The sequence below is a fragment of the Paralichthys olivaceus genome, chromosome 12 (assembly GCF_024713975.1).
Source record: "Paralichthys olivaceus isolate ysfri-2021 chromosome 12, ASM2471397v2, whole genome shotgun sequence".
NCBI lineage: Eukaryota > Metazoa > Chordata > Actinopteri > Pleuronectiformes > Paralichthyidae > Paralichthys > Paralichthys olivaceus.
The window spans coordinates 13,349,857-13,371,800 of NC_091104.1; the positions used below are offsets into that span (position 1 = coordinate 13,349,857).

Genomic DNA, 21,944 nt, shown 5'->3' on the forward strand with positions numbered 1-21,944 from the left:
CTGCACCATAACCTGACTTGAGTGTTTTAAAGTCAAGTGTGTTTGACATTTCAGAGTTTGAACCCATGTACCCACGTCCAAGAAGGCTGTTATCCTCAGTCAAAACATGACTGAGGTCACTGTGGGAATTGTAGGTACAATGCTGCAGACCAGTGGCATTAATATTTCGCTATATCACGGCTATAGAACAAATCCAGAATAAGAATTTACATCAATATATTATGACGAAATTATGTTCCTTTTTAGAGTCCACATAAATTCATAGCCGGCGGTTATTTGCATTATGGGTAAGATGTTTGCATAGTGTAACTAACTGATCATTTTGTAAAAATACTAGTCGCTCAAGTACATTACATTATCTCACACTTATATCTGATGTACGTGTCGTGATTAAGCGAGACTTAATCAGCTCATCAGGAGTAATATACATGTACGAATGTTTGCTGTCAGCGCCAAAGGGTCACGGCAACAAGTTACAGTAAAAAGGCTTCTTGCGGTCTTATCTCATTAGCGGTAATTATAACAGATATAATCCTGTGTTATTGTGCGAGCCAACATATCCTCAAGCAAAAGTCCTTCCCCCAGCCCAACGCCTGTTTCCACATAACTCTGGGTAGATTTCGCCCTGCCATCTTTTCTTTGCATAAACAGTGCCTGCAGTCAGTCTGCTCTGATCAAAGGGACAAATCTATCCAGGAGCAATCAGGTTGCTGCGCTAGCCCGGGCTGCTGACAACTCCAGGCTCTTTGATCAGAAATACATCATCTTCAGCAGGCTGCCTGCCTGGGTGCCTTTGTCTGGGGCCAGGAAATAGGGGAAGTGATAGCTCCCTCTTGGTGCTCCTCTTCGTTGCGCGCCTTTTGGCAGGCAAGATGAAAGCTACCCCAATTATAAGTGAAAATACCCCCAGTGAACTCAGCTGAGCTTCTAGGGTGTAGCTAGAGCCACCCCCCCCCCCATATCATCACTAAATCTCTATACGCCGTCTATGCATGATGGTACAAAAGATATTGTCAATTTCTCTTTTCTCTTCCCCCTGTCTTTCTCGGTGAAATGAGACTTTGGTTGAGATAGTGCGCCAGTGCAATTGAGGTCAGATCCAAAAGCATCGGTCTCCCTCCTCCCAATTTAGTAACTGCAGTTCTAATAACATGGGCTTGTCGGCAAGGAAAAAGAAAAGTGAATGTCTGGGCCTCTAAGCACACCACCTCGCTCCCCTCCCCTGCTTTCAACCCCTCCACTGTGAGCTCAAGCACATTTTTTTTCTCCAACTCATCTTCAAGAGGTGGAACAGGAGATGTTGAATGATGGACAGGTGTGCAGGCATTGTGCTGTTCTGCTCTGCACTGAAGGAGATCATTGATTTGCATTACAGTCCCACACATAAAACACAACCCCCCCACCACACACACACACACACACACACAACCCCATCCACATCTTACTGTTTCACCCCTATGACTGCACCGCCTCCCACATGGCAGCCCACACCATGGCTCCTAATCAACGAGAGAATGTTTATCTCACTTCCTGTCTTTTATAGGGGTGGAGTGTTATCTCCGGCTTCTGGTACCACCTCACCTGGGCTGACCCGAGAGGGAAAGCTATCATGCCTCAGTGCAGACTTTACAAGCCCAGCTCAGATGATTTCACAACCATACATTACTCGCGGAGAATATACATCTCAATGTATTAAATGAGGTTTATTGCGGGGGACTTAACCTTTCTCGCTGTCACGCTTGGCTCATATCTCAGCTCAAACTATTCAAACCGATTTCACTTGGAATATATTAACCAAACTGTTTTTTTTTTTTTCTTATTTGAAATACATAGGAAAAAAACAAAAACACTCAGGGGAGCCGATGCTGCTCAAAGGTGTAATCCCCTGCGTCAACAGTCTCAGGAGCATATCGGGTGTCTTTAAGCTCATCCACCTGTCAGTGAGCTCTCCCAGCAATTACACATCTGTCAAGTGTCACCTATCGCAGCTCTCACTGACAAGGGTTATGTCAAGCAGTCAGCCATTACGTCGGCCCAAATGGAGTCTGCATTGTTTAGAGCCAGCAGGAAGTGGCTATGGCATGGAAGAGTGAGCAGGGTCTCCACAGTGTGACTGGGAAGCCGAGCTAACTTTTAGTTTCGGGAGATGGAGGGGGGCAGGGAGGGAGGGATGGGTGGTGGTGGTTCTGTCCAGATCTCTGTTCTTGCGTCGTCTCTTATTTCTCAGAGCTTAAATGGCAGCAAGTGTGTTTTTTTTTTTTCTTTCTGTTCGTTACGCCAAGCCCTGAGACCCATCCGGGCTGGTTAAATCTTTTCCCAGGGCAATGGCTTTTATATGCATGAGCTTGATTTGACCTGTCTCCAGGCTGTGAGGAGGGTTATGCTAAAGAGAAAATCAGGCAGAATATTAAATATGATATCGGGTTTAGCCCTTTAATATTGTCTTGTTGCCACATTTTGTGTGTGTGTGTTTTTATGGGTTTTTTTGTCCCATGGTGGATGAAACACTTTAAACTAACGCAATGTTGCCTCACACAAAAGGTTCTCATTAGCTAGTTTTATGAAGAACTCAAAGCAATTTGGAAAATATATTTATTTGTTTTCAAAATTAAGATGACAAATTGACACCAGTCCAGTAAATATGAGGCTACAGCCAGCAACCAGTTAGCTTAGCTTAGCATAAGGACTGGAAGCATGGCTCTGTGCAGAGATGATAGAATCCTTCACTAGCACCTTAAACTTGTATTAATTACTTGGATTATATTCTTTTTCTTATCCACCAGCTGTGACTCCCTTATTAGAAAGCCAGTGAATTTGCGTATTTCCCAACATGTTGACCATAACGTTCTGAAAATCCTGTTCGACTCAATCTTAGATAGAAAAACAATATTTAGAGCAATGATTCTTTTTGCAGCAGAAAGCTGCACCTCAACACGTTAGTATTGATGTCATAAAGTTTTGTTACGATTTTGGAAAACGTGTTGCTAATGTATGGTCGCGACAATGGACATACCTCAAAAAGTAAGTAGTTTGAATATCTTATGAAGTATAGTTACATATTTGTGTGTATTGTATGTTTCTATATTTAGAAAAGTTATGGCTCTGTTTGTTTTATGTGTTAGCAAAAGCGAATGTAAAACCACGTCTTATTTTTATATTTTTTAATTTACAACAACTTTAATGCTTTTATCATTGATTTCTGGTTTATTGACTCATATAAACCTTTAGCTTAGGTTGTACAGAGTTTAGTGATTGAAAGTATTTGAAGAGACTCCAAGAAATGAGATCACAGTAGGATTAAAATACCACAGACACTGGAGGACCATCTCTCTTGCAGAGTTCAAACAGTTAAATACTAACTCTCTTCACTCCTCCTCTGCATAATATCTGAATAGACATTTTTAACACTGCTGACCATGGACTTAGAATCCTATAAGGTTTTGAAGCAGTTTTTAAGTTATTCAAAAAAAAAGCTCCTTCTCAACACGTCTTAGCACTTTTTAATATTTGAGTGTGTTTTTAGTGTGAGGTGCTCATCAGATCGTGTCTCATATGTGTGGCCGGTTGTAATGGCCGTTAACACCCGGCCCTTTGTTGCTCTCTCAACTGAATTTTGTATCACAGGTGCCATGCTCAGTGTTAAAAGCTTGCAAGTAGAGGAAATAAAGATTGAATCTGGGTCACTTTGATGCTCTCGTCCGTCACACCACTACATCTCCTCAGGCCTGAGACGTAAGGCACATTGTCAAGTATTAATGAAGAAAACGTCCCTGTAGGGCTTGTGTTTGTCAAACCAAATTACATACATTCACTTGGAAAGGTGAGGATTAATCTTTCAACTCCCTTCTGGATGTGTAGGATGCACCATACAGTCCCACACTGAAAATACCCCCCCTGACGCTGACGCGAATTGGCTGAGCAGAAGCATTGTGCTGTTATAGTATACATACTGCAGGACGTGATGCCAGTAAACTAGTGAATATGCTGACAGCAATACAAGGACCTCTATAGCAGCAGCAGCTGGTAAATATGCACACACTGGGACAGAATGTATTCAAGCAGTATGCCATTGTTTGGCATTTTCATTATTGTGCATTCATTTTTTGGCTTTTCATTGCGAGAATAAACGTAACAGAGAAAAAATACTAAATTTAAAATAAAAAGAAGAAAAATGTGCGAACCTGCTTGACAATAGTGTCTTGCTCAGGTGGTCATCCAGCAGCAATTCTTTTATTTGGGCTTTTAACGCATGCAGATGTTTCTTTTTATAATTATCATAATCATCAACAAAGAGCACATGAAAAAATACAATCAGACGCGCTCATGTAAAACAAACAAACAATCAAATTGTTGCACAGCCAACTATGTGTCAATCGCAATGTTTTTTCTGGCAAAGATGGACTGTTTCATAAACAGCTTCATATTGGTGTTTGAAGCATTTGTCCCTTGGGTTTGTTTTTTAGGGGGGGGGTTCAGGCAAAACTGTAAAAAAATAATCCAGTCAATTAAATGCCATTGATGATACAGACACAGACCTGCTGTGAGAACAGCAAAGCAATCCACATCCTCACTCATTTATGGTGGGGATTTGGTCTACTATGGGAAAGAAGCACTGAAGGTGGATCTGCAGAATCTGCACCCTCCTTCCACCCCTTCTCTTGCTCGTGCTAGTGTCTTGCTGAGATTTAAATAAGCCTAAAGATTACTTGAGGGCCTTTAAATGCAAATTTGGTGAGTGTGCAAAGCCCCTCCTGTAAACCTCAGCCTTATCATTTGCCTCCCAGATTAGGGCCTGTCTGAGATGGGAAGCTGCCTCCAGGCCCCCCAATAAGCTGCAGGCCAGGGGCCACTCCTCAGAGAGAGGGATGGATGGAGAGGGAAGGAGCCTGCTATGGATATGTGTGCCAAGGTCAGTGGTGGCTGCACTCACAATAATCAGCAAGTATCAAGAGATTTACATCCGCTGGTTTGCTTATCTCACTGTGTGTTTGTGTGTCTCCATGTGCCTGTGTGTGTGTGTGTGTGTGTGTGTGTGTGTGTGTGTGTGTGTGTGTGTTTTTACTTCTTCCAAACACAACCACAGTACATCCTGTCACAAGGGCTCTGAGCCAGGATCTTCGACAGATTAGGCTATAATCAATTAACAAATTAAGAAAAAGTCAGCATAACTGCCTTGTATCCCGTGTATTTTAAAGCCTTTTGATGCGCAGCTACAGTGACTGGCCCACTTTTTGGCCCACTGGGGGGGGGGGAGTAACAGATGTTGGAAATGGCTTTGAGAAGTATATTGGTTCTGAGGAAAATTCAAGAGTATTTATGGTTGGAGACATGAAAGGGTCCTGGCTTGTGGATGCATTTATATTTGAATGGCACCCACTTCATTACTTAATGATTTGAAAAGGCTGTTAGGGAGCTGAACCTGAGCCAACGAACCCATGACCCTGCTGAGTCAATGTGTTAAACAGACACAGGGTCTGCTTCAGGCCCTTCAGCACTTCTCACACCATGGAAATATGACATGTGACTACAGCTCTTCATTACACCCGATTAAAAAACACTGATTCGTGCAATAACTACAAATCAAATGGCTGTTTAGTTTAAGGGACAACTTTGGTGACAGATTCACAGGGAACTCAACGCAGTTCTCCTCAGTTTTATAGCATCTCTCAGCTCGTTGTTTTGGGTTTTCCACCCTCAACTGTTTGCTGCTCTTACAGAGTTGTTGACATTAGCATTTAGCTCAAAGCGCTGTTGTACCAAAGAACTGTCTTGTACTGATTTATTTGACATAACAACTTGTATAATACAGCCAGAAACCGAACCATGAAACTGAAAATGTTGAGTGAGTGAAAAACACCCAACTATTGTATTGGTGCTCTGAGGGTTTGAAACTGTCACAGCTGTCTTCACCTCACATTAAAAGAAAAGAAAATAACCTTTGAGGCTCTAACTTTGAAATCCTAATGCACTTTATATTTCAAGAGTTTTCCTGTTTCAATATGGAGTTGTCTTAGAGCCAGCTTCTACCAGCCATTACTGGAACTGCTGCTTAAGGCAATTCTGCACTGGCTTCTGTGGCGAGCTGTAATGGTTACTGTTGCTGCGAAGCAGTATGACTCAAGCAGTTATGTTGCTCAAGGGCACTACCCATAGTAGTTATTTGGGAGTGTGCATTTTACTTTCCCTGCTCTGATGTTCCTAGGTTGGATTTTCATGCCCCTAATTCTCTAACCACCAGCTTGCAAAGGTTTGCAGCGCTATCCATTTTCCTACTTATCAGAGTATCTCGAGTGCAGAGGTCGGCGAGTTGCACTCCCATTTTTCAGTGTGCATGTACAGTGCAGCACATTATGTCAGGCTAACCCTTTGATTCTTCAACCTCACTGTTGCCACATTCAGTGCATCTGGCACAGTGTGCAAGCACAGCTGCTGTCAACAAGGACCTATGCTGTCAAAAAGCACCAAACTCAGGTCAAGGTCATGGAGGGGAAAGTTAGTGATGGTGGAGGGAGGGTGGTGGCAGTCTTGACTGATGTCATGGTTGACTGCTCTCTCTTTATAACCCCACCTATTGCCACCTAGCAAGCAAACACACACACACGCACGATCCCCCTTTCATCCCCTTTTCCCCTGCTATGTACCCTTGTCATACAGCCCCCACCCCCTCCTCCTCCCTCCCAGGTGTTCAGAAACGATGTGGATGAGGTCGAGGACATGAGGAGCCCACCGGAGAGAGAACAGATGTCACATGCCTCTTGCACCACGCGCTGGGATGTGTGTGTCTGTGTGTGTGTTCTGTGCTGTGACAGGTAGCGTGTCGTGGTTGAAAGGTAAAGCCAGGGCCCTACTCCCAGAAGGAAATGGGAGGCCAATATGGGGGAAGGGGGGGATGAGAAGAAATGTACGAAAATAGGTCCTGTATGTCAACACCTTGTTGTCTGGTGTTCGGTGTGAACTTTACATCAGTCGGAAACAGGACTGTAAAATGTCATGTTGCGTTTGGGATGTTTTCAAACAGAGCTTTGGGGGGAGGAATCCCCAATAATCAATAAGTAAACAATAAAATGTGTATTTGATTTAAATCAATCAGGGAGACAACCTGCCATCGGAGTAGAAAGTCTCTGTAACAGTGGACAAGGCAAGGTCTGTCATGGCAGCATGTATGCATTCATCCGTAGATTCAAATACACATTAATTGACAAATCATATGCACATACAGGTTGTCTTATTTAAAAAAGTGAGTACTGTGATTGAAAGCATTGTTAGTGATTAATTCAAAAAGAACTGCAAATGCTTGATGAGGATAGCTTGTCATAATGACACACGTGTGGCCCACTAAATGTACACTCACCTGTGAATTAACTGATTAGAAATCACGCTGATAACAGACATGTCATGTCCACCTACCCCATGGAAAGTGATCCGCTGCGTCCCCTGTGATACCTCCCTCTGTGATAATGTACATATTCATTATTCAACACGGCCTGTCAGATTAACAGAGTATTCGGCAGATTAGCTGGTTAGCTGTCTGGTGGTCTTGTCTTTTATCCGGTGACTAGAGTGCCCTGACTAAGCACATCATAATGGCAGCAATCCCAGGTGATGCGTCGTGCTGGAGGAGACTCACTTTTGATCTGGCCTGAGGTTCTGAGAGGTTTGGATGGATTAGGCCGTCTCTAAATGTTTGCATTGAAGGTCGACTGATCATAACTACACTCATGTATGTGTATGAATATTTACATGCCACGTTTGGCCACAAGGGAAAAGGATTTATCCTTCAATTGGAGTCAGAGGTATCTGTGAGCCAACATCTCCTATACCTTCCAGGTGCTGAAGCCTATGCACGTCCTGTAGAGCTTAAGTGTTCAAAGCCACCTTCAGTCTGTGGCCCCTGAGTCCTGCATGATAAGCAGGCATCTTCCTCCTGCAGCACGGTCCCTGTTGGATGATGAAGACATCAGAACCGAGAGATGACTTCTGAGCAGAGGACTGTTTCCCAGAAATGCACACTGTGTACCCACTGGGGTAAATACATGCATGTGTGTTTTTGAATGTGTTTATGCAAGTGTGTTTGTGTGTGCTAACCAAGCTGTTTAATCTGAACCAATCATTGAGTTTAGCATGGTTTTGGCAGCTTTTAGTCTTTCATTTTGAAGGTGACATCACTCTGAGGATTCCTCCACATGAGTCTGCTTTCTTGGTGTGTGTGTGTGTGTGTGGGTGTATGTGCATGTGTGTGTGTGTGTGCGTGCACGTGTTACGTGAGCAGAGCTACAGAATGTGCATGTGTTGCACATGTGCTGACAATTATACGTCAGTTTCCACAGGGAAACCAGTGGGCAGGATGGAAAGTGTATTTGAACCTTACATCGACAATCAGCGGGTATGGTAGTGATTCAAACTATGGTAAACATGTTGGCAAAAACTAATCAGTGAATCTTTCATCTTCTAGTGTTGCAGGCAATTTATTCGTCATTCTGGTAGAGAACTGTACACTGTACTGTTAAAGTCCAGAGGGGGTGTTTTGGAGTATATAACCTGTGTGTGTGTAAGTGTGAAGGGGGGAGGTTGAAAGAGTTTGAAGGTGCACAAACATGTCTATCCCCATAAATAATTAACATCACCCATTTTACAGCAGCATTACAGGCTACATCAGTTTTTTTTTTTCTTTTTTCGAAACAGATGAGGCAAGATCCTCATCAACCGGCTCATTCCAAGAAACACTAAGGTTAAAATCATTAATTGTTGGTGCAGATTTCATTGGACAGCCCGTTATTAATGTTTTACAAGCAGATTGCCTCATTCTCAAATTACCATCTGGCCTGGATGTATCGCTGATTTAGCCTTTGGTCTGGGACCAGTGCAACACTCCTCTCAGTTCCATTCGTCGGGCCCCCTGAGTGTTTACAATTGCCTTCCGTCGTAAAAATCAGACTAGTCTGACTCTCCCTGCGGTTGACTTTTGGCTTACTGTGAGGTGCCATGTACTCGGTCTGTATATTGGGGAGAAGCAGCCAAAAAAGCACTGCGGGGGCATCGTAAAAGAGCCCCACAGGATATAGAAGTAATGGCCGTTGTTTGCAAAAAAACAGGATAGCCCAACTCAAATCACTTCCTCCTGTATTTGTCCTGGGAGATCATAAAATCTTCCGAGAACACTAAAAGTTGTCTGCGGTCTGCTAATCCAATATGGATTGGGGCACATGGAAACGAAATGTTGCCTCTAACTATGAAGTTATCTGCACAGGTCTGCCAAGCAGCCTGAATCTGCTCAGATTTCTGGCCTATCAGTCTGGAGAGCGAGGGCACAGGCAGTGAATTAATGGTCAGGAGATTTATTTGTTTGGTGTAATAAGGACTGTAAAACAGTAAGAGCTCTGTGCAGCCTTGCGGGCCCCCTGCCCCGTGGGTACAATCAAATGTTGCCAGTAAATCAATAGAGCTGGAAGAGGTTTTTATAACCTGAGTTTAACACCAGGCTCTAAGTGCTCCAGGTGGCAGGTCATTTGTTCATTATCCCAACTTATCACAATAAACAATGGCAACTCTGATTGGACTACTCTGCTGCTACGAGGGGAAAAAATTGGAGAGGAAGAAGACAAAAATCTCAGGTGGGCAAAGAGGGCTAATAAGGAAGGCAGAGAGTGGGCAGGAGACAGGGGAGAAGCAGAAGATTAACCACTGTAATTACATACAGGAGCACAGAGGAGGACTGGGACAGTATGAGGAACAGATAGTGTGAGAGCTCTACAAGCTGTCAGCCTGTACCGATGACTCCTCTGATGGAAGCGCGATAACCATGCGTCTCCTATCAGCGGCACCAAAAAGTCTGAGCTTTTTTAATATCATAAAAACAGTGTCGCCTGGTTCTTCTTCTGAGAGCGAGGTTGCAAATGTACGTCTCAATGTAGAAAGAAAAATATGAGGGGCTTGGATGCGGGCTGGGTTGTGAACAGAAACAAGATGAATCGCTTCAATAATTCCGTGGCCACTTTAAAGATGTCTCAGGCTGGCCCTGAATAATATTGCAAAGGTGAGTAAGAAGGATGTAATGGCGAGATATGACAGCAGGTCATTAAAAGCTGCCGCGGAGATAACAGCCCAGGTACAGGCGTCATTTTGTGCTGTTAAAAATAAAGAGATGTAAACACCTTGCTCGTGCAGTAGGTAAACCAGTAAAATAGGCCGACATGCTGTTTGCAGATGGCTTTACCCAAAGGTACTTACAGTAATGTGAGTGCGTTTGTGACCCCGCTGGGAATTTAACTTCTAACCTATGACAACCACATGCTTTATCGACTAAACTACGCTGGACATCATGGTTCAGCACCTTGTAAAGGTGAAGCAGCGTGTTGGCAAGAACCGCCGCAGCTTATAGGGACCACATGGAATTCCATCGCCATAAGGTACAGTGCGCAATTGCTCCGATCTTAGTTATTCAAATTTTGTGTGCTTAATTTATGACTCCTGCACAGGAGTGTGGCAGCTGGAGTTTGTAATTATACAACACACTCCACAGTTTTTTTTTCCTTCTCTGCTGCCGACACACTACTGCATAATTTACATGTCTGTTAGCTCATCAATTACAGTGTAATTAGTTAGATGCACAACTAGCTTTTTACCATATTATAAAGCAAGTCATCAAATAAATAAGTGAACAAACAAACAAACAAGCGAGCAGCTAAGGCGGTAAAGACGGAGCAAACAGACATAAATTGAAGGGTTGGGTTTTCAGTGTGTCACGTGAAGTCGCCGCGGTTCATCCAGCATCGTTTTCCTTCTTCTGCTTGTCTCCCTTCTTTGTGTTTAGTCTGGGAGGGGCCTTGTCCTCGGCTTATCGTCTACATTTGTTTACCCCCTGATTCCACTGTTCTGCAAACCGTCTGATGATTCATTACTGTGATTAATAAGCCTATCATGTGAAACAAAAATACTGTTGCGCTGCATTGTCTCTCCCATAAGCTTTATTCAGGGGATGCATAATCTAGCAGCATGCATCTCTCTCTTCCTTTTGCTTTCTCTCACCATCCTTCTATCTTTCACTTTTTGATGAATTAATGACAGAGTGATTTTAGGACTGCATAATGCATGATAAGAATTGCTTCGTAATGGAAACAAACAGAGACCGTGGTGTAGGTCGTGGTGGCAAATCTATTGACCATCAGTGGCACCTCATCCAGTATGCATTACTTATAGAGGATAGATTTGTTTCTGTGCTGTGAATATTAAAGCCAGAGCCAACACAAGACACTAAAAGTGCTGATGAGCCCTTTGCGATATGGCAGTATGGTTTGAATTCCTATCATTTCAATAACCTGACTGTGATGTGACTGTGAAACACAGAGCTCTCCTCAAACTCAGTTTGTGTTTGGGGTTACACTGGGAACACATTGCCTTTCCATTTGTGATTGGTGTCAGTTTCAAACAGTGTGGGCTCTTAAATGTAGATGGAAATACCCATGGATGGAGTTAAAAGAAGTAAATGGCAGTGATCCCATCATGCACTCACTTTGAGCGCCGTCTCAATCAAAGACATCTTCGCTGCAGCTCCTTGATGCTGCACAATTATTCTTCCATCTGCACTGCACGCATGCAACACTGTCTAGAAAGCGACAGCTTGAACAGAAGGTATCCGTGAAATACATGTTTTAATATATAAAACGCCCAGTTTTCTTTGCAGCATTGGGCTTTAATTGAGCCTGAACAGAGTCACAACAGCCCATTCAGCGTTCAGCGCATTCACACGCTGTTGTTTTGGCTGCTGCAGGTCATCGCGGTGATAAATCTGGGGAAGTTAGCCTTGGTAATGGACTCCAGAAGAGGTCTGGGAGTTACAGTGATGAGCAATGGAAACTGTGGTCAGCGAGAGAGCAGCTGTAACCCTCTAACAGGCGTGGACAAGTAGGGAGGAGGGAAACAGCCAAACGTTTGGAGGCCCAGCGATGGGTTTATTTTAGGGAGCAGCAGCACATGTGGGTATGCTATCGCTGAGTATGTTAAAGAAGCAGCAGGAGAACAAGAGGGCTGCAGATTAATTGCTTGTACAGTGGCACTGTTAATTCAAAAAAACCTAGTTTGTAATGTTGGGTGTGCCTTGAAAGTTTTTGTAAAGGGTAAATGGAGCTACACGAGTACAGCCCTGGAAAAAAAAAAAAGATTTGTGGCAAGCCACCATTGCATAATCCTCTCGAGACATGGTTAGAAACTTGCAAAGGCAAAGAAGCTGTAAAGAGACAGAGGGGAAGAGAGAAAGTAACCTGCTGCTTTTTATGATTAAGTTGTTTTATAAGTGCTCTCTCAGGTTCTGCCCTCTCCTTTTCACCTTCCTCCCTGTGAATGCACAAGAGAAACGGCTCAGGTATTGATATGTATATTAGCTTCCACAGACTCCATCTTCTCTGCAGCCTTATTGACGAGCATTTGCTGCTACTCCAAGTTATTGTCCACAGCATTGATCCGATTGATCAGACTCAATGGAAATCAACAAAATGAGTGGTTTAATAGGTGGAGCTGTTTCTTGGGAATCAATACTGATTATTACTCCAAAGGACTCTGCTGTTATTGCAGTGTCATCTGTCAGATAGCCTCGACTGTTTACATTTTAATTTGGCTTTTATTTGTGTTTTGAGTTCCAAAGATTCCTTTCAGGAGACTAAAATCCCGTTGTCTGGTTTATGTCTTGACAAAGTAAATAAATGATTCGGTACCCTCGCCAGTCAGGCTGAAATGTCAAAGGTCAGGGGGTCGGAGCTGCAAGCAACCAAATTAGGTTTGAGGACACCATATGCTCTGCTCCCCTCTATTTGATTACTGCCTACCCATGTGCCCTAGAACATGGACCAACAAGCCGAGCAGATCGCTTGTGGCTTTAATGCTGGGAACTTGAAGGTGAACACAAGCGTTATTCAGTCACCTTGAGTATCTGATTGTGAACTTTTCAGCAGACCACTTCTGCTTTGATTGACCTTATGTGGCCAGATTTAAGTAAATACAGCCGCGTTGAGACGGCGAGGTAAAGCACTTGTCTATGCGCTGTGTCTCAATGGGAGAAAAAGAGCGCAGCGTGACTGTTATTGTTGAAAAGTTCGGACTTCTCCTGTGCAATCTGTCGTTTGTTTTCAGGGCAATAGACAACCCACTGGGACTGGATCTCATTTCAAACATTAAAGAGGCTTCCAAGGCACTTGAAGTAAACAAATTAGACTTGGTGGTTCAGATGGCTCAAATGACAATATTTTTCAATAATTGGAAATGATAAAGGACTCCTTTGATATGTTGGTGGCTTCACCATGTCTAGGAAGCAGTATGAAGAGAAGCCTGCGGTTTAACTACACAATTTCAGTCTCATTATAAATCTTCACAGCGATACTTTTTCATAATGCGCTGTTTGGCTGAATAAACAGTAATGATTTGGCACAAAGCAGACGCGGCGGACTCCCGACTTCATCGAGCTGCCAGCTTCTCTGTGTACTCGATGGGAAGCAGGGAGCTGAGGAGACTCTCCAGTGGAAATTATGAATATAGTCATGCATTATAGATTTGCAGGTGAATTTATTTATTCCCTCAGAAAAGTCGGAAACGTAAGCCAGACAAATCAATGCGGGAGAGTTCATCTCTGTCCACCTAATCATTTGCTAATGGCTACTATCAATTGTCTGCCCACGGCTCCTGCATCCAACACTGTTGCAATTAAAGTCAACCAGCACATACTGTACTGTCGACTAAAGGTGCTTTAGCATGGGATTCCAGGTTAATGTATTGATTATCTTTTACATGGTAAATTGGATTTATTCCACATCATCAGTCTTGTTTATTTATATACAACCTCACTGTAATTTATCAAAAATGAAAGATTTCCTATCTCGCTGATGGCTGAGAGTGTTTGCTGTCAAGGTAATCAAATGTGTTGTTTTATTTTCAACTATAACGAACTCCACCCTTTTGATTAATGCACCGAATTCTGTCAAACGATGAATTATATCTGAGGAAACAGAAAAACACCAAAAAACAAAGTGAGTAGTGACAAAAAAATAAGAATAACAGACGTGCATTTGCAGCACTGTGGTAATGTAACTCACCGGCCACCCATGGATGTCACACAGACTTAACAACAGCTTCCACTTTTTTCAACATCAACTTACTTATTTATTTGCTCGCCAGTCAGCCCTGCACCCACACACTTGTTCTTATGCGAGCATCGACAAATACAACAGTATACAAAGGAATGCTTGCCTCTGGAGTGTTATTATTTATTCAGGATGCCCCGGAGTCTTCCTGTCCATTCCAGACATTATTTTACTGTTTCTCTCACTGTTTCTCGCTCTGCTTTTTTAAGACAGTGACATCGGTCCTACTACTTCTCCCCATCACATAAAGAGAGCAGGTAGTGTGGCGCATGTGTGTTCCCACCTGCATATGTGGGTCTGCATGCATGCATGCACACTTGTGTATTATATACGGACACATGCAAGTGTCCATAAAGCATAAGAAACATAACTAATTCAGATATTACTTACACTGATCAGCCACAACATTAAAACCAGTTACCTTTTTAATGTTGTGAATCATTAGATTATTAACACCAATGCATCAGTGTGTAATCAGCGATACATTTGTAGCTGTTAGAGGTGGAGCTATTTTACATAGAGCTTTACATACAGGGATATATATCTGGTATGAGTCCTGAATCCAGTGAGTCCTCATCCCCTATTTGAGATAGTGGCTCATTTGAACATTTAGTCAAATGAAAACATGTGAGACGTAAAAGGAACGGTAGATAATGTGTCTGATTTATTATCCTGTTCGGTTGAAATCCTTCCCGTGTCCCAATAGCCATTTTTGATAAAACAGCACTGTAACAAACAGAAAGGTTTGCCTCTTGTAGTTGTCAGTCAGTGTGCGTTCATGTGTTTTGGGTGCGTAGCTATGCTGAGGGGGTGGGATGTCTTGGTTGCGTATTTTCAAAGTGCAGCCTGCTCTTGCTAGCTTTTACAGGATCACCAACCCTAGCTTTAAGGGAGGGCATTTCTATTTGGTGAAGCTGAAATGTGAACCTGACCTCACACTGTTTATAAGATGCCAGAATCCAAAAATGTTGGAAAGCACAAGTCTCACTCTGATCATCATCAAACAAAAGAAGCCTAAAGTAAAGAAATATTCAGTCATGGAAAGAACAAATGTTAATAAACCTAAAAGAGTAAATTGGACATTGAATTAAAATAATGGAGATATAAATTGTTGTAATAAATGAAATTACAGGACATTTAATGTTTCTTTATTTTGTTTTGTTTTATATATATATTTCATATGTGTATACCTCCACCAACCAGTTAGCAATTTGTGTCTGTCGCGACTCATACTCTATGAGATTTGATCAAATATATCTCCTAAGCTTGTCATGTGTAAAATCTGGATCTTAAAAGTATTTAGTGACTAAGTTGTCAAATAAATTTGGTGCAGTGAAATAATGAAGTAGCAACATTAGGAAACGAGGTGGCCCTGTATGAAAGTGATGTGTGTCTTTGTTGCTGGAAGTGATCCCAGGCTTCTTCAGTCACTTTCCTATGTGCACAACCCACTGTGTAGTTTTCTACACTGTAAGCTCTCCTCCTCTGTTATTGATGCACACTAATGTCCTCCACCCCCCCCTTGGGTAGATCTGTCTGGATCATCTCATCAGAATCCCATATACCCATCCATCCCATCACATGCAGCCTTACGCCATCGTCCTTGTCCGTGATGGAATGGTTTGAGCCGAGAGATGCTGTTTGATTGCTGCTGGCCAGCGAGGCAGCTATTCACCATAATGTAATATTCCCCCTGTAGTCTGCACTTTAAACCTGTCTCACACTGACAAGTGTGCATCACCCTGTGAGGTCAGCGGGGTCTCCCATCACTGTCCAACCACCTAGTCTGACTGACGTAAATCCTATTGAACTGCCTGTTTTGAACTTAAGCACGTGTCCTGTCTTGACACCTCCAGCACGTCCGCAGATCTCCAGTAACAATATCACCTATAGAATCGATCTCCGGGGCTGCATTTGAGGCCTATGGAAGCCATTGATCAGCGTGTTGATGTCATGGCCTTTCATAAATTGCGACCTTTTTAATATTGGCATCCCCCGTCACTCCGGATGACAGTCGTGCTCGCGGCTCTCGTGTGGGCCGAGGGAGAGTCCAAGGCAAACCGGTGCAGTGTCACAGGTGTCAATGCAGCTGCTCCTTATTGACAATTAGGCTCCCGCGGACCCCTGAAATGAAATCGCAGATGACAAGACCCCGACTCTCATCCTGACCCTACATCTCATCCCAGAAGCACTGGCCCTTCATGGGAATTCAGTTTTTTATTAAGAAATAAAAAAACAATGCTTGTGGGACTCTCGCAAGGGGGTGGGGGGGGGGTTATGAGAAATGAGACTGTCACTGTTGTGTCACTCAATAGTCATCCCCTTATATTTAAAAAAAAGACATTTCCAACAGTCAGCGTTATGTGTTTTATGTGCTAGCCGGCCTTTCCAATGATACTTGGCCTTCTTGCTATTCTCTCCTCTTCAATGCTCTAAGCAGTTTGAGTTTCCAGGAGAAGGCAGCGGTCAGAAGTGCTTCAGCTTGTTAAAATTGACCATAAACAGTTCACAGTTTTAACAGGGCCAGACACAGTCATTTGATACCGGCACTAGACTGGTTACTCGCCCCTCAGCTATCCTGATATTTCACTCTAGTAGTACACGTGGGGCTGTATGGATGAAATATTGGCAGTATAAGGCAGGCTCACACTCCCTGGGAAAGATGTGCAGAGAGTATTCGTTCACACCAGGGAAGATGTTAAAAGCCCAGACTGAAGAGTCATGGTGGATAATAATGTTCCAGTGCATTACAACAGTTTTATTTTGCTTTCATTTAAAAGAATGTCAGCTCCGTCGAGTATGATTTCCCACAGTGCTTCTCCATATTTGTGTTTTTCTTTGAACATTTTCTGGTCACCGAAAAAACAACAGCAAAAAAAAAAAGCATGATCAAAAAATTACTAAAAAAATGACACAAACATTTATTATTAGAAAAAAATGTTTGTCTGTGAGAGAAGAGATGTTTTCAGTACCCCCCCCCCCCCCCTTTCCTCGGTGTCTCCCCTCCACTGCCTTCCCTCTCTCTGTTCCTCTCTTTCATATTCAGCCCGTCATCGCTGCGCCTGATGGCAGTCTGATGTGTTCTCAGCGTGGCCTTTTACATGCACATGTCAGCGCAGTTGAATGAGTCACCCGAACTGACAGCAGATGGTGCTCTTTGGGTATGAGAGGCCTGATCCATCAGCTCAGCCCACTCTCCATGCAATCTATCATCATTCTCCTTCTCTGTCTTCTCCCCCAAGACCACTGAGGGGACTCTGGACCACCATCCTCTCTGCCATCATTTACCTTTGTGCAGGGGAATGTCAGCCTGCTCAGCCTTGGGCTTTTTATCCAGGGAGCTGGCGGCAGCTTGTCGACGTGCAGTTTAGACAGGGATCCATGGGGCACTTCTTAATGATGTGGTTCAGTGATAAACCTGGGAAGACTGGCTGACTGAAAATTGTCGAAAAAGAAAGACTAAAAAGGAGGCACAGTGTAGAGGAAAGCATAAAGGGAGAGGGTAACTGAAGTTCAATGCTTTAAACTTTCAATTTGTCTCCAAATGTTTGGATTATCAAGTGTTTGAAGGATGGTTTTCCAACAGCAGGGGTATACTTTAAAAAAAACTTAAAGTGGTGTCAGCTAACTTGCAACAATACTCTAAATTCAGGGAACCCTTCAGATTAGCATAGATTAAATGTGAACATGATGACAGTGTCTATAATGTTTGATAAAAGTAATCAAGAATCCATTTGGGATTATGATATGCAGTGTCTAGATTTCCAGTCGTCCACAGGCTCCCATCTCTGCAATGCAAATGTTTTAATATGCTAGAGTGTTGGTTGCAGCCAATCAGGTATATTGCAGTGATTAGATTAAAATCTGATTTTTCCGTCAGCTCAGCAAAGCTGTATCGGTAGTCAATTAAGATCTGTCATAATGTGATGGAGGACAGTTTGAAATGATCCCCTGCTCTGCTAAATGTATGACAGTCTACTACTAAAAGGGTCACTGCCACGACCTTGATTCACCAGAGGCTTTAAATACACAATCTGCTGGTTTCAGCATATGCAATATTTCTCCTCGTCTCCAAGTGAAACGTCAATGAAGTGTGTCTGCAGGCGCCTGTGCAGACGGTTCTTTATACATTTCCCATTTTCCCACACAATAGAAATCAATGCACAAGTAATTCACGTATTCATTAAGAAAATATGTCCACCGTTCTAAACCTATTTGTGAATTAGCTGACAAATTATTCCCCTTCACATTAGGGCTTTGACTGAGCGACGGGCAGTGGAATTCAGACTTGGACACTTTTTTTCCTCCCTCGGTTAATAGTCCTACTTAATACCCATCAATCATAGCAGTCAAAAGATATTGATTGCTGGCTAGATTAAATCAGAGTTATTCCACTGCAATGGCTATTACAAAGTACAGCTATAACAGTGAAATAGTTCTTGATTTAGTATAAAAAGGGGATCTGGGCCCTTTTTGTTGTGTATTGAGCTTTGTGTGTGTGTGTGTGGGGGTGCTTGTGTATAGTTGAATCCAGCTGATTCCATCTTCACACGGTATTTGGAAATACATTTTCTCTTTCCGCAGCATGTCTCTGCACTTCCATTCACCTCCCGGAGCTTTATTACAAAATAACTATGCATAAGAAACAAATTTGATTTGTTAGGGCAAGTTTGGTTTGAGGGACCACATGAGGCGGATGTTGGACAGGATGACTGCGTCTTTGCATAATGCGGATGACCTATAATAAGCTTGTGCGTGCGTGTGTCAGAAATGATGTCATGGTGGCATGACTAATAGAGTTCTAACACCTGTAACCATGCATTGATCTTTTATGTGTCATTCAAACAAAAATATCAACACTTTTTGCTAAGAAAACACTGATATTTTTCATTTCCTCTAACTACTCAGCCACACTGGCACTACAGAACCACAGACCACTGTTGGGGACGTATTGTCCGCACTGTCTGACCTCTGTTGGCTTCATCACTAGCCAGCTATGAGAGCCCTGTGAGTAGCGGTCCTGTTCTGCTCCGCAGTTGTGGCGAGCTGAAACGCCTTCAGACAGGTGCTGCAGAGTGTGCCTCAGTGCACCCAAACAGCTGGGGCCGGTCATCAATGCTCACTGGAGATGACATCACCTGACAAGTGTTCATCTGACTCATCTCCTGCTCTCTGGCTTCATCTCAAGCCCCTGACACATGCTTCACCTCCGAGGCGCTTGTTCTTTAAAAAGGAGGGCTGGACCGGGGTAAGGGATTGGCCGTGGCTGCAGGCTCTAAGTTCAGTCATGCTGCTGTGTCATGCCAAGAAAAAAAAAAAAGAGGTGAGGTAAGAGGGCAGAGGCAGGTGATGCAGCCCCACTCGTCATCACACTTTGACAGGTGCTTTGTTTTTCCTCTGTGCGTCAATAGCCTTTTAATAACTCAAAGAACAATGCTGCGCTCCTCAAATCATATATTAGGGCAGTTAGGGAAGAAATAAGCCGAACACAAAGGGCAATTAAACTCGAGGAGTCAAGAGTAGGAACAAGGCTATTCCACTTTAGTGTGTGGGGCTGTGAATCAGGGAAGGCCCATCCCTGCCTAGGACATAAAACAGTGATCTCTTTAATTACCCAGCATAAAATCCACAGTATAATATTCTCACCCCAGTGTTATACAGGACTGGAGTCGTATGATTCTCTGGAGGTGACTGTCTCGTATTGTGGCAAGCGGAGAGATGAAGGTGGATGGGCTCCTTTGTAGGTTGCTGTAAAAAGCAATCAATTAATTTGGTCATTTATATTTTTCAGTATAGAGGGTGAACTGGATGGAATCTGTGATTTGCAGTTTAACTGTCCAACACATCATTCTGAACTTTAGATGGCTATGAACGCTCTGAATATCTAGTGAGTCTGCTCTGCATTCTCACATCGTATATGTAGATATACGACACATTTTTCTGATTTATCTTAGACTAGTGCAGTGCAGGTTCTAAATGAGCTGTTTGCTTGGCCTGTGGTGAGGCCGGTTGCAGTTTAACTTTTGAAACTGTAAAAAAAGTTGCCACAGCAAGTAAAGGGCATGGAAAATCAGTTATGGTTGGGATTGTGGAGAATGTGCTGTTGCTGTGATGAGCAGCGTCACTTACAATGATAATTCCCAGCCACTGCTGCTACAGAGTACTGAGCACTCGTTTATGTACATTGTACTAATATTGAACGTATCATGTGTCCAGATCGTTCCTTGGCCCTTAACAATACACACATGTTAAAGGTTCAGTGTGTAACATTTAGGTGAAAGGGATTTTTGGCAGAAATTGAAAATAAAATATTCCTACTGATGTTTTCACTGGTGTCTAATCATCTAAATTGTTTTTCTTTGCCGTAGAATTGGCCCTTTATATTTAAAAACTTTATATTTACTTGGAGGGGAGTCCTCTCTGTGGAGGCCGCCATGTTTTTTACTTTGTCATCCAAACTGAACAAACTAAAACCTTTTGAAATTTCATGACAGCTAAAGTTCACCACAGGTTCTCTTACATGTTGGAAAGGGGAGGCTGAGATGAGGAGTATTCAGCTGCAAAATGCAACTTCACCTCTAGATGTCACTAAATTCTACACACTGAACCTTTAAGGCAACAAGATGAACGGTTCTGGAGACAGGAACTACAGATTACAGATACAATTATATATTAAGAAAATACTTCCATGATGAAAGGAAACATAAACTCACACAACATCTTGTTGATTTAAAACTGAAATGACAACTTTAGCTGTGATTATGTAAACACAGATATAGAGAAGTATACTCTGTTTATATACGTATATATTTATACATGCATATCCAGAGTGTGATGATGATCGTTACAGTAATCACGCTTCCAGTATGTTAAAGATGACGATGCCTCATAAAACCATGATGTAGGTGTTCTTATCGCATTGGTGCCTCAGCCTCCTTCCTCTATAGAGCATCTGATAAGTGCTTTCTGGTGCTGCACAAACAGCATTACATCATCCTGCTCCTTCCCGGCAAAGTGAGCTGTGGCGCGATGAGATCAGAGTCCCCTTGTTAGCCCAGTAGCAGAGCAGACTGCTGCAGGACCCTAAAGGATCCTCTCCCATAGTCAGGAAAATATGTGAGACACTTGTTTGTCTGCAGCCCACACAGCCGCCCAAAAAAAGAAAAGAGCGAGCTCAAGTTCATCTGCAGGTGAAGCCTCTATTTCAGGTGCGGAGCAGAGAAAATCTGTAGAAATCTTTAAATACAAATGCACACACACATGCACACAAACAAACCGGCAAAAATATACACACACAGACGCTTGGAAAACTTGCAAAGCCCCAAAACACCCCATGGTGTTTGCTGTGTGATCACAGAGCATATAAATCATTTTGCAGATCAAAGAGTCTTTGTAAGTTAGAGCTTATTCAGTAAAAAAGCTTTTTATATCTCTCCGAATGACTCCCACTTCATCCACAGAGAACAGAGTCATTTTATTGGGTATACGTTCACTTTGTTGTGTAACAAAAACAGATTTTAGCCTCATAGCTGGTTCTCAATGAAAACATAGTCTTATCAGATGTATTTTGGTCTGGCCACTGTTCTGTGTCCTTCCCTCTCGGTTACCAACTGCTCAGTGGCTATTTGGCTTTCAGGCATATGAAGATGAATGGACAGATGATCAGTTTTTTTTCATGGACCCAGGCGACTCCTGCCCTGGCTACAGTTACCGTCCCCACCCTCTGACTTTCCTCCTCCACACCCCCTTTCTCTCCCGTTCTGGTTATCGTGTCTGTGACACCGTAACGATGACCAAAGACTAACCAGTGAACAGCGG

At 43.0% G+C, this 21,944-nt stretch overlaps 1 protein-coding gene across 6 annotated transcripts in view; it reads left to right on the plus strand.

The window, feature by feature from the left end:
• LOC109627918 (doublecortin domain-containing protein 2) overlaps positions 1–21,944 on the plus strand; it is a 206,838-nt gene that overhangs the window by 78,387 nt on the left and 106,507 nt on the right. For 4 of the 6 annotated variants that reach the window (XM_020084740.2, XM_069535768.1, XM_069535770.1 and 1 more), the window contains one exon: positions 4,785–4,909. The exons of 1 other annotated variant lie outside the window; for it this stretch is intronic. In XM_020084740.2, the coding sequence (XP_019940299.2) occupies positions 4,785–4,909 (125 nt within the window). Of the gene's footprint in view, positions 1–4,784; positions 4,910–5,083; positions 5,902–21,944 lie in introns of those variants that run through there. One more of the 6 variants, XM_069535771.1, reaches the window with a different exon arrangement.